Below are 12491 nucleotides of genomic sequence, written 5' to 3'. Positions count from 1 at the left end.
ACGCAGATAGAAAATTAGGAAATATATGGCTTTTAAAAAGGTATATAATTTCAAACTCCTGCAGATTACTGACCAAGAATTTATTTAATTTAGTAAATGGTATGTTCTGGTAAGAGTCAAACCTTGTGTGGGTTCCAGGTCCCTTCGTGTAGCCTGTTTTAGCTGCAGATTCTTTTTGTGTAAAAAGGAGCAAAAAGTACTTTTGCTGCCATCTTAAGAAGCTGTTACATTAAATATTTGTTTTGTTTATTTTGTGTTTCGAAGGGTGCGACCATACTCAGTACGCAGGGAAAGCACCAGGCTGGATTCGCTCCTTTCTCAGGAGGCAAGGGGGCGCTGTTCAGGCGGGTTCTCTGGCCTCCCCCAGGGGCTTTGGGTGGTGGGCTGTCCAGGGCCGTGAGCCCTCTGGGGTGGGTGGGTCAAGACCTTGTGCAGAGACAGGTCAGTGACGTGCTCCTCCAGAGCGTGTGCACGAGGCAGGCGGCCCATGGGGACACAGAGCGGTCTGGTCTGGCCCAGGAGGTCATCCTGGCATCACCAGGACAGGCTCCTGGTGGACTAAAGGCCGCAGAGGCAGTTCTGGCCCTGGCTTTCGCCGTGGCTGGAGAATGTCTTCCCTAGTAGTCGGAGGCCTTGTGTGTGGGTTGTGGCATGGTGTCCTGCTTCTCAGGCTGCACCCGAGGACCTGGTTCACGGTGCACTTCTGCCCTGGCTCCGTCACCTGCGGGAAATGTGGATGGTGGCACTCCAGCCTGGACCGCCTCCCTCCTGCACGTGCGTGTGCAGCCAAGGCAGGAGCTGCCCTGGAGGCGTGAGGAGGAAGCCATGGTGGCCTGGGTGGTCACCCACCAGAGACCAACCTGCAAGGAGAATAGTTTCTGAAGCAAAACTACCACATCAAAGTCACTGAAGGAAGCTGAAGGAAAAATTACAATATAGACACAGCATAATCACCAACGCTTTCCCCGAAATGAGCATGAAGCCCGCCCTGTGTCAAGGTGATTACAGTTTTTTAAAGTGAAAAAGACGAGAACACCGAACGTGAATAGTGTTTAGAAGGGCCCGTGATATTGCAGTCAAAATAATCCGTCATCAGAGATACCGAGTACTTACCTTAAATTAGATACTGACAGTGAAATTAATTACATAATTATTAAAAAATCCTTCCCTCATAAAGAAACTTTTCTCTTCAGAGCAGTGCCATTAAACTCGGAGGTAACACTTCCGTGTGGCTCTCTGCCTCTTATTGCTGAATCTCTGATCCTGAAAAAGTAGTTTCTTGTATTCTTATTTTTAACAGATCAGATTTAAAATTCCACACTGGTGCCTGGGCCACGATCCAAAATGCAGATGACTACTCGCTTCATACCCAATTGTAGGTCTTGTAGGGAAAGGCAGTTTATACAGGCTGTGTTAGATTTCTTTCTTTTCCATTTTTTTAAAGGAGTATAAGTGAGGTGCATCTTGTTTTCTGCAAAAAAGGAACTGTTTATAAAATCTACATGCATTTTGTTCTAATCAATTTCACTTCTAAACGCACAAATTTTATGATACAGGGTCATAATATCTGAGTAAGGCAAGGAGTATTTTCAAAGTCCGTCTCTTTGGGGCTGTGTGGTGAGGGCGGGAAGTGGCATGCTGGGGATGCATCTGGGGCTGTCCCCTCTCAGTGCAGCCCACCTACTCTCAGTGTCACGCCCAGACCCCTGGCAACCCTGGCGGCTTCACCCTGTGACCATGTCAGGCTGGGAGAGTCACACTTCACAGATTGAAAGTTTAGGGATAATTGGGACTCCTCCTTCAATCTCCTGGGTTGTGAGGGCCCCACAGGGTCCCCGTTGGCCAGGTCATTATGACCGCGTGCGCATCTTTGGCACTCTCACCCCAGCCACACAGTGCTCGGTGTCACTGTGCGCGATACTAAGGTGCTGTGGTCTGCACGGTTCGGTTGTGTTACGTTGCAGCCTGAAATCATGTTAAAAATGGGCCCATACCTCCAGCAGGATTAATCAAGGTAGAAATTACAAACTTGTGACTTAAAGGTATTTCTAACAAGATAAGAGATAATATTACTGGAGGTCATTTTTAATGTTATGTAATAAAATGTTAGCATTGGAAGATCTGTATCGCTCAGCGAACCTGTATTTTCAGATGACCAGTGTATGATGTTTCAGAATCATGCAAAGGAAACAAATAGATTTTCCAGTAACAGTGTGAAAAGTTTTTCTTTTTCTTTTTCTTTTTTATGATGTTCAGTTAGCCACTGTATAGTACATCATTAGTTTTTGATGTACTGTTCAATGGTTCACGTTATGTATAACACCAGTGCTCATCACAACACGTGCCTCCATTCCCAATAGCAACAAAAACCATAAGATACCTAGGAATAAACCTAACGAAAGAGGTAAAGGATCTATACTCTAGAAACTACAGAACACTTATGAAAGAAATTGAGGAAGACACAAAAAGATGGAAAAACATTCCATGCTCATGGATTGGAAGAATGAGCATTGTTAAAATGTCTATGCTACCCAGAGCAATCTGTACTTTAAGCGCCAACCTGATCAAACCACCAATGGCATTTTTCAAAGAGCTGGAACAAACAATCCCAGAATTTGTGTGGAACCAGAAAAGACCCTGAATCACCAAGGGAATGATGAAAAAGAAAACCAAAGCTGGGGGCATCACAATCCCTGACTTCAAGCTCTATTACAAAGCTGTGATCACCAAGACACCATGGTATTGGCACAAAAACAGACACATAGACCAATGGAACAGAATAGAGAGCCCAGAAATGGACCCTCAACTCTATGGTCAACTAATCTTCGACAAATCAGGAAAGAATATCCATTGGAAAAGACAGTATCTTCAATAAATGGTGCTGGGAAAATTGGACAGCCACATGCAGAAGAATGAAATGGACCATTACTGTACCCCATACACAAAGGTAAACTCTAAATGGATGAAAGACCTCAGTGTGAGACAGGAATCCATCAAAATCATACAGTAGAACACAGGCAGTAACCTCTTTGACCTTGGCCACAGCAGCTTCTTTCATGACATGTCTCCAAAGACAAGGGAAACAGAAGCAAAAATGAACTTTTGGGATTTCATCAAGAGAAAAGTTGCATTGAATGATGCGTCACCAACCTACAAACATGGAAATTTTTAAACACACTTCTTGCTAGTAACAGACAAAGTGCAAGGGGAACTAGACTCTCCCATGTAGGATGGCCCTGCTGCATGGAAGCAGTGTTTTGTGATGTGTGTCAGAATGTGCAGTATCAAATTAATGGAGATTCCAGAGTCCTGTCTTCATGGCTGTAAAATATGAATCTCAAAGAAAGGGGCCTAAGAATTTATCTTTTACAAATTCCCTTTATGATTTCTATGCACGGTGAAATTTTCAAGTCTTTACAGGAGACATTGGATATGGGGAAATAAGACTAAGCAGCTGGTGGCATAAATCTCCTATCTAACACAGGTTCTGAGATCAGCAAACACAGAAAGAACAAGGAGCATTAGAAGCCCACACAGCTGCCATAGAACCACTACACTCAAAACAAATCAAAAAACAAGGTACACTTGTTCTCAGGCTCAGAGCAGCTGGCAGTCCAAGACCATGAGCCCTGAGAGCGGGGACGTCACAAGGTGAGCACCACCTGGGACAGCGGCACTCAAGCATAGCATGTGGTCCTGCTGCACTGAGGAGACAGACAAGGATGCAGGGCCTCTGAATCAGCCTGAACCCGGGGGGCAAGGCACCAGAGTCTCCTGAAGGAGGTGGTGGGGTGGGGGGCGTTGGATGTTTGTGTATGTAGGTTTTCCAGAAGTCCTTGGTTGAATGGCAGGATACCAGTGCACAGGGAGAGACTGTTTGGTGCCCCTCTGAAAAGGCACTGAGGGGCACGAGCAAATAAAGATGCTAGAGGTCTAGCAGTGCTGATAACGTGGCAAGTCCACCGATGGAGTGGAGAAACCGCTAACTCCCAGACATGCAGCTGGGAGTCCAGAAATGCTACACCACAGGCATGAATGCCGCCATAAAACTGTCCTTACAGAGCCTAAAACCAAGCTTTGGAAATACCTGCAGACAAGATAGTGTTGGAGGCTGAACCCCTTAAAGTTACAGGGGATTAATAAACACCTTTGTTTTCCACAAACCCACCACCCTTATGTTTAAGTTGATTATAGTAAGTGAGCTACCCGCTGAGCAAAAATCCACAGGATGAAAATATAGTCACTACCTTGTGTCATTGACAATGTCCAGCATGCATTCAGAAATTACTAGTGATGCAAAGAAACAAGAAAAATAAGAGGAATCTAAGAAAAAGTGTAATCAGTAAAAAAGACCCCATGTGAAGGTGATGAATTTAGCAGACAAGGACTTAACACTTTCAAATATGTTTAAGGCCTTAGAGGAAAACATGGTCTTAATAATTGAACAAATAGGGACTGTCAGTGAAGAAACTCAAACTTCAGAAAATAAATGGTAACTGTAGAACTGGAAATGTGATACCTGAACTCAACATCCGCTAGTTTGGCTTCCCGCAGTTGACGATGGCACCAGGATTGGTCAGGAGACGGGGACAAACAGAAGAGTTGCCCGTCTCAAGAACACAGAGAAAAAGACTGACAAATGAGCCCCAGTGACGTGTAGGACATATCCAGTGGACGAGTCCCAGAAGGAGAATGGGAATGAACACAAGAAAACTCTGCAGGGTCGTCCCCATCAATCCAGCAGCAGCCAGATTTTACAAAGGTATTTCTTCCCTGGGAACAATGATGTAAATGAATGTTTATCAAGAATTTTACATGCAGGGGAAAGTATTCTTTAAAAATGACAGGATACAGACATTTTAAAGTGAACTTAAGGTAAGAAAATGTCACCAGCAGAACTACACTGAAAGAAGTCCTAAGAGAGGATCTTCCTGAGGAAAGGAAGCCAGCTGGAGATCCACATACGCAGGAAAGAGCGAGGAGCACCACAGCTGGTAAACGTGCATGTGTTTATCAAATACCTATTTTTTTCTTCTCTGAATTGCCTTTAAAGTAAATGACAGAATGATAGCAAATCGAAGTGGAGGTGGTGATGTATGTGGAAGTAAGAGACGCGGCTAGAATAGCACAGAGGGTGGGGTGCCTGCGTGGCTTAGTAGGTGGGGCGTCTGACTCTTGATCTCGGCTCAGGTCATGATCGCAGGTCATGGTCAAGCCCTGCATTAGGCTCCGTGCTCAGGGCGTGTCTGCTTAAAATTCTTTCTCGCCCTCTTCCTGTTCTGCTCCCTCTGCTTGTGTGCATACTCTCGCTCTAAAATAAAGAAATACATCTTTAAAAAAATAGCACAAAGGGTAAGGACCAGGCACATTGAGCTGCTCTGTTGTAAATTCTTACACTTGTGAAGTGAGCTGTGGGAAGGGGGACATATCAGATACGAGGTTTGAAGTGATGCGATATATTGACTCAGAGTAAACATTGATAAATTCAGAATGTATATTATCCCTATAGCCAATGAGCAGATAAAAAAGAATAATGAAAAAACCCTAAAAAGAAGAATATGCTCAACAAAGTAGAAAAAAATCCAAAAAGAACAAATAACAAATTAGCAATATGTAATTAAACCCAGGGACATGAGAATTACATTAAATGTAAATGAACCAAACATTCCAATTAAAAACATAGAAATTATCAGACCAAATTAGAAAGACCCAGTTCTTACTGCAGAAAATATTATTTAAATATAAAGGTACAGACAGGTGGGGATTAAGAATGGAGAATTTATATATTATATGCAGTAATTATAAAAAGATGGCTTTGTTAATGTCCAACAAAGTAGTTTTCAAGACAAAGAGTGTGCAAAACCAAAGAGGAACGTTTCATTATGATTAAAGTATTAAGTCATCAGGAAAACATTATAATCCTAAATATGGCATGCACCTAATAACAGAGCTTCCAAATACATGAACTCAAAACTGGCAGAAATGAGACATAGATAAACCCATCATCGTGTTTGGAGATTTTAATACTCATTGTGCAGAAGTTGATAGGACATGTAGACAGAACATAAGTAAGGACATAAAGGACATAACTAACCTTATGAATAAGCTGGAACCTAAGTGGCTTTCAGAGGGAGCCCCAGCCAAAGCCTGTAGGGTGAATATGGAGCACGAACTTTCAGAGGTAGCCGCACCCAAAGCCTGTAGGGTGGACACAGAGCACGGACTTTCAGAGGGAGCCGCCCCCGAAGCCTGTAGGGTGGACACGGAGCACGGACTTTTAGACGGAGCCCCACCTGAAGCCTGTAGGGTGGACATGGAGCACGGATTTTCAGAGGGGGCTGCCCCCGAAGACTGTAGGGTGGATACGGAGCACAGACGTTCAGAGGGAGCCGCACCCGAAGCATGTAGGGTGGACACGGAGCACGGACTTTCAGAGGAATCTGCTGCCGAAGCCTATACAGTGGACATGGAGCATGGACTTTCAGAGGGAGCCGCACCCGAAGCCTGTAGGGTGGACACAGAGCACGGACTTTCAGAGGGATCTGCCGCCGAAGCCTATACAGTGGACATGGAGCATGGACTTTCAGAGGGAGCCGCACCCGAAGCATGTAGGGTGGACACGGAGCACGGACTTTCAGACGGAGCCCCACCCGAAGCCTGTAGGGTGGACATGGAGCACGGATTTTCAGAGGGATCTGCCGCCGAAGCCTATACAGTGGACATGGAGCATGGACTTTCAGAGGGAGCCACACCTGAAGCATGTAGGGTGGACACGGAGCACGGACTTTCAGACGGAGCCCCACCCGAAGCCTGTAGGGTGGACATGGAGCACGGATTTTCAGAGGGATCTGCCGCCGAAGCCTATACAGTGGACATGGAGCATGGACTTTCAGAGGGAGCCGCACCCGAAACCTGTAGCGTGGACACGGAGCAAGGACTTTCAGAGGGAGCTGCACCTGAAGCCTGTAGGGTGGACACGGAGCACAGACTTTGAGAGGGAGCCGCATCCGAAACCTGTAGCGTGGACACAGAGCAAGGACTTTCAGAGGGAGCTGCCCCCGAAGCCTGTAGGGTGGACACGGAGCACGGACTTTCAGACGGAGCCCCACCTGAAGCCTGTAGGGTGGACATGGAGCACGGATTTTCAGAGGGAGCTGCCCCCGAAGACTGTAGGGTGGATACGGAGCACAGACGTTCAGAGGGAGCCGCACCCGAAGCATGTAGGGTGGACACGGAGCACGGACTTTCAGAGGGATCTGCCGCCGAAGCCTATACAGTGGACATGGAGCATGGACTTTCAGAGGGAGCCGCACCCGAAGCCTGTAGGGTGGACACAGAGCACGGACTTTCAGAGGGATCTGCCGCCAAAGCCTATACAGTGGACATGGAGCATGGACTTTCAGAGGGAGCTGCACCCGAAGCATGTAGGGTGGACACGGAGCACGGACTTTCAGACGGAGCCCCACCCGAAGCCTGTAGGGTGGACATGGAGCACGGATTTTCAGAGGGAGCTGCCCCCAAAGACTGTAGGGTGGATACGGAGCATGGACGTTCAGAGGGAGCTGCCCCCGAAGCCTGTAGGGTGGACACAGAGCACGGACTTTCAGAGGGAGCTGCCCCCAAAGCCTGTGGGGTGAATATGGCGCTCTCACCAAGATCGCATGTGGGACTCTGATGGGCTGTTCAGGACTCTAAACGCAACAATCTGTGATTGGTGAATTTGGTCAAAGAAATAATATAGGACCTTCACGAAGGATTTCAGAGGATAGAGGAAGATGACATGCGTCCCACTAATTCTACGAAGCCAAGATATTACTGATGTCAGAACCTTTCCGTGATATGATAAGTAACAAACATGACAGAGAACAGCCGTCGTGAATGTAGATACAAAAATGGTTGACAAGTTATGAAAAAGGCAAAAGGATAATACGTCCTGAGCGAGTGAGGTTTGCCCCAGCAATGCAAGACTGGCCCAATAGTCTAGCCCCAAACTTAACTGACAACACAGGGCATGTGTTTATAATATCCTCAGACGGGAAGCAAGCCGGATCTCCTTCAGCAGGTGAATGCAAACAGCAGAGTGCTCCTCCCTGATGAAGACGGATGGTCTGCAGCCACATCTTGCAGATTTCCTGCTGATGGAGCCGAATGCAGTACTTCCTGCACGGTTCTGCTCAGAGAAGTTCTTAGAGTCCACACTAGCATACCTGATCTCACAGAAATCAGATCGGTGGCTGCCTCAGCGGGAAGCCAGTTGCCTGCACATGGGCAGAGGGAACTTTTTTGGGGGGACAAGGTTTGTGTGGATGGGGCGGAAATACCCCATATCATGACGTAGGTTCTGGTGTCTTGGCTGTGTCTGTTTGTCAGAGCTCATCAAACTGTGTGCGTCCATCAGTACGTGTAGAAATTTATGCCTCAGTGTAGTTCAGTTAAAAATAAAAGGATGAATTGCAAAGTCCACAGTCCTCCAGAGTAGAACTACGACAGCAATGTCTAAAAAGTCGCTTTCAAATCTCTTACTTAAACATAAAGTATTAAAATAATATTTTTTCTTTAAAAAAATGACTTAAAGACATATTCAGGCATCCAGCAGAGGTGAGGATGTGGTGTTGGTGGGGTTGGCACAGGAGCGCATGGGCAGTGGCTTGTGCAGACGCGTGCATTCCTGCAGAATTGTCCGTTTCCTCACGGCCATCCTCGTTCCTGCAGGGTCATTGGCTTCTCACGTCAGCCTTTGTTTTGCTTTTCGGACAGAGCCTCAGTCGTGTTAGGTGATCCTGCAAAGTGAGTGAACGCTGTGTTCTCTTCCAGCAAATGCTAATACTTGCTAAGGGATATTTAAATATAGACGTCATTTCAGGGGAGTTACTGAGCAAGAGAAGGTTCTCCCCACGCGAAGAATAAATAGAATAAATCTTAGTCACTCTCCAGAAGCAGAGTTTCTATTAAACGGAAAGTTCTCTGCTTCTGGGCGCAGATGTCTGCCTTCAGGTCCCACTTTGTACAGCTGTGACCTGTGGACATTGTTCCTTATCTGCCTTTGGTGATGATTATCTGCAGGAGGACCCTACCTAGGTTTTCAAAAGAGAATAGGGAAAAGGTCATCAGGAAATACACAGATGGATGATGAGGTTTGAACCATTTTTTTTCCTCTTTTTGAATTTTGTACTTCCCGAACTTTTAGGGTGTGATCCTATCTCTGCCATACTCAGAGAATGTAGCCTGAGGTGGTGTTTGTCACGTTCGTGCGTGTACACGCGTGTGTGTCTGCAGAGAACAGAAACACTGACATGCAGTGCGCCTTGTGTCACTCTCTCTGCCTGTGCGTGATGAGTGAGATATTTGAAGGCATCTTCTTTCATCTACTTTCATTCATTCCCCCAACTTTTATAAATCTTGTATTAGAAGTACTGAGTTTTCCTCGAGTTTCTAAAATGTCTCCATCATGTGACATTTTGGGGAAAAGAGGGAAGGTCTGTGAGCGCGTCACCACGGGGCCTCCCCTGCAGTGGGGTGTCCCCCCACCTGCCCTGATGCAATGTCACCTTCCTCGGCCGCCATGCCGTGGCTGCGCACAGCAACCTCGTGGTCCCAGCTCGGCTCAGAGTCGGCCTCATGATCACTAAGGCAGCTCACGGGGAGGCGCCTGGGACTTGGTCCGTCACACATAATGCTTCAGAATGGCCTTTTCTTTAGTGCTTTGGCAACTCTGGGCTGCGTGGTGAATCAAATGGAGGAGGGCATGTTTCACGTTCCCTGTTCCAAAGTCAGTGTCGCCCACGGTGGGCAGCAGTGCCTGGCGTGGAACTCCCGACTTACCTGTGCAGATCGTGGAGCGCTGACAGGTGCAGCCCACAGCGCAGCAGTTCAGGGGGTGGGAACATGCCTCGTTGCTGCTGCAAGCTATGAAGCTGATATTAAATTGGGGGCAGAAATTAGAATGGAGAAATTCTGCTTTCTTCAGGAGGCATTTCCCTCAGGTGGGGATTTGCTCCCAAGTGTGACACTTACACTGGGCACTTGAGCTTCCTGAGATCAGAGGCTCGAGGAGGTCAGCTGGGCTCATTCTGCATGTTGTTCTCACAAGGAGAGCAGGTGCAGGCTTTCCTGCAGGGCCGGGACCTTGACTGTTTTGCTGAGCGTCTCTCTGGACCTCAGGGCTTGGCACCGAAGAGGGCGAGTAGCTGGACATCCTGGAGTGGAAAGCAAGGCACAGGTGCTATGGGGGACGCTCCCAGAGCCCCCCTGCTGGGTCCCTCTGCCCTGGTCTAGGAGAGGGCTTGGGACACCCCAGAAAAGCCCAGTGGTCTATAAAGGGAGCCTTATGGAGACCTGATGTCTGTTTCTTATGTAAAATTGCACAGCAGGGGACGCAGGGGATTTGCATTTGGAGCCATTGGCGCCAAGTCAGGCGCTGCCATGACCTGGCAGGATGCCTTCACCTCTGCCCGTGGCTACTTTCTTCGTCTTTGCTGTGGGCTCCACAGTGAAGATGGATGAGGCAGCTGTGCCCCCGACCCCCAGAACCCAGACAGAGCTCTGGGGGTCCTCTTGCCTACAGACTACTGATTCTGCTGCTGGTGGACACCTGCCACGTGGGGTCGGGTTACAAACCTGTTTGCATGGGTTCGGCACTTCCCATGCACCTTCCTGTCCTCTGCAGGCTGCGCGCAGGAGTGGCCTGCTGTCTGTGGCCTCACAGTCTGCCCGTGCTCACCAGACAGTGTGGCCTTGTGACCTGGACACTGTGAATGTAGCCAGTGCCAATAGATACTGTCTCTTGGACCCAGAGTTGCTCTGCTTTGACATGGGAAGTCGGGGTGTCCCCTCCGGCCTCCTGGACTCAGCACCTTCCAACTTAAGTCTCTCTCCCCATCGCTTCCCTTTGACCTTCCTCCCTTTTGTGCCATATATTGTTAAAAACAGAAATAGTTTAAATTCACATAGAAGTGCACTAATTTCTTTCTAGGTCTTTGAGGAGATTGTCACATGCTCTTTTAACAGTTGAAATTTACAGCCAAGGAAACAGTCAAAAAACCTAAGAGGCAGCCCACGGAATGGGAGAAGATATTTGCAAATGACACTACAGATAAAAGACTGGTATCCAAGATCTACAAAGAACTTCTCAAACTCAATACACAAGAAACAAATCAAAAAATGGGCAGAAGATATGAACAGACAATTTTCCAATGAAGACATACAAATGGCCAACAGACACATGAAAAAATGTTCAAAATCATTAGCCATCAGGGAAATTCAAATCAAAACTACATTGGGATACCACCTTACGCCAGTTAGAATGGCAAAAATTGACAAGGCAAGAAACAACAATTGTTGGAGAGGATGTGGAGAAAGGGGATCCCTCCTCCATTGTTGGTGGGAATGCAAGTTGGTACAGCCACTCTGGAAAACAGTGTGGAGGTCCCTTAAAAAGTTAAAAATAGAGCTACCCTGTGATCCAGCAATTGCACTACTGGGTATTTACCCCAAAGATACAGACGTAGTGAAGAGAAGGGGCATATGCACCCCCATGTTCATAGCAGCATTGTCCACAATAGCTAAATCGTGGAAGGAACCGAGATGCCTTTCAACAGATGACTGGATTAAGAAGTTGTGGTCCATATATACAATGGAATATTACTCAGCTATCAGAATGAACGAGTTCTCAACATTTGCTGCAACATGGACGGCACTGGAGGAGATAATGCTAAGTGAAATAAGTCAAGCAGAGAAAGACAATTATCGTATGGTTTCACTCATTTACGGAACATAAGAAATAGGAAGATAGGAGAAGTAAGGGAAGAATGAAGGGGGGTAAACAGAAGGGGGAATGAACCATGAGAGACTGTGGACTCTGGGAAACAGACTGAGGGCCTCAGAGGGGAGGGGGGTGGGGGATTGGGATAGGCTGGTGATGGGTATTAAGGAGGGTACGTATTGCATGGTGCACTGGGTATTATATGTAAATAATGAATCATGGAACATTGCATCAAAAACTGGGGATGTGCTGTATGGTGACTAACATAATAAAAAAATATTATTATGAAAAAAAAAAAAAAGAAATGTATTTAATGTGACTTGGCCGGGGCTCAGTGTGGGTCCCGCCCGGTGTTCCATGCCTTCTCACTGCTTCTGTGACTGTTGGCTCTCCTTTATTTTGTACAGGCTCCATCATCACCTTCCTCGCCCGTAGCTAATGAACCAAAGTATGAGAAGCACTGGATAGACACCCTGTCAGTTCCTCTGTCTATGGCTCGAATCTCAAGGTGCAAGGCTGGAGCAGAGAAATTAAGGTGTGTGACCACTGTCTGAAAGGGCGAAAGCTCATGAACCCTGTTCACTAACGTTCTTAGGAGTCACGAGTGCTCCAAAGTGTCTGAGTGTGGTTGTCCTTGGTAGATTGAGAAATACCACGTAGTCAGGCATCGCAAGAGAACGGTGATGGGAGCAACGGTGGGTTTATTATTAGCAAGCGCTCTGTCTGGTGG

The 12491-nt window shown here is 47.0% G+C and overlaps 1 protein-coding gene across 3 annotated transcripts in view; it reads left to right on the top strand.

The window, feature by feature from the left end:
- Positions 1-12491, top strand: part of SNTG2 (syntrophin gamma 2) — a 205974-nt gene that overhangs the window by 106203 nt on the left and 87280 nt on the right. For all 3 annotated transcript variants that reach the window (XM_044390009.3, XM_057309257.1, XM_057309258.1), the window contains one exon: positions 12169-12296. In XM_044390009.3, coding sequence (XP_044245944.2) covers positions 12169-12296 — 128 coding nt within the window. The remainder of the gene's footprint in view (positions 1-12168; positions 12297-12491) is intronic.

This window comes from Ursus arctos, unplaced genomic scaffold, assembly GCF_023065955.2.
Source record: "Ursus arctos isolate Adak ecotype North America unplaced genomic scaffold, UrsArc2.0 scaffold_8, whole genome shotgun sequence".
NCBI lineage: Eukaryota > Metazoa > Chordata > Mammalia > Carnivora > Ursidae > Ursus > Ursus arctos.
The sequence above is the reverse complement of the archived record's forward strand: the minus strand, read 5'-3'. Positions and strand labels throughout refer to the sequence as shown.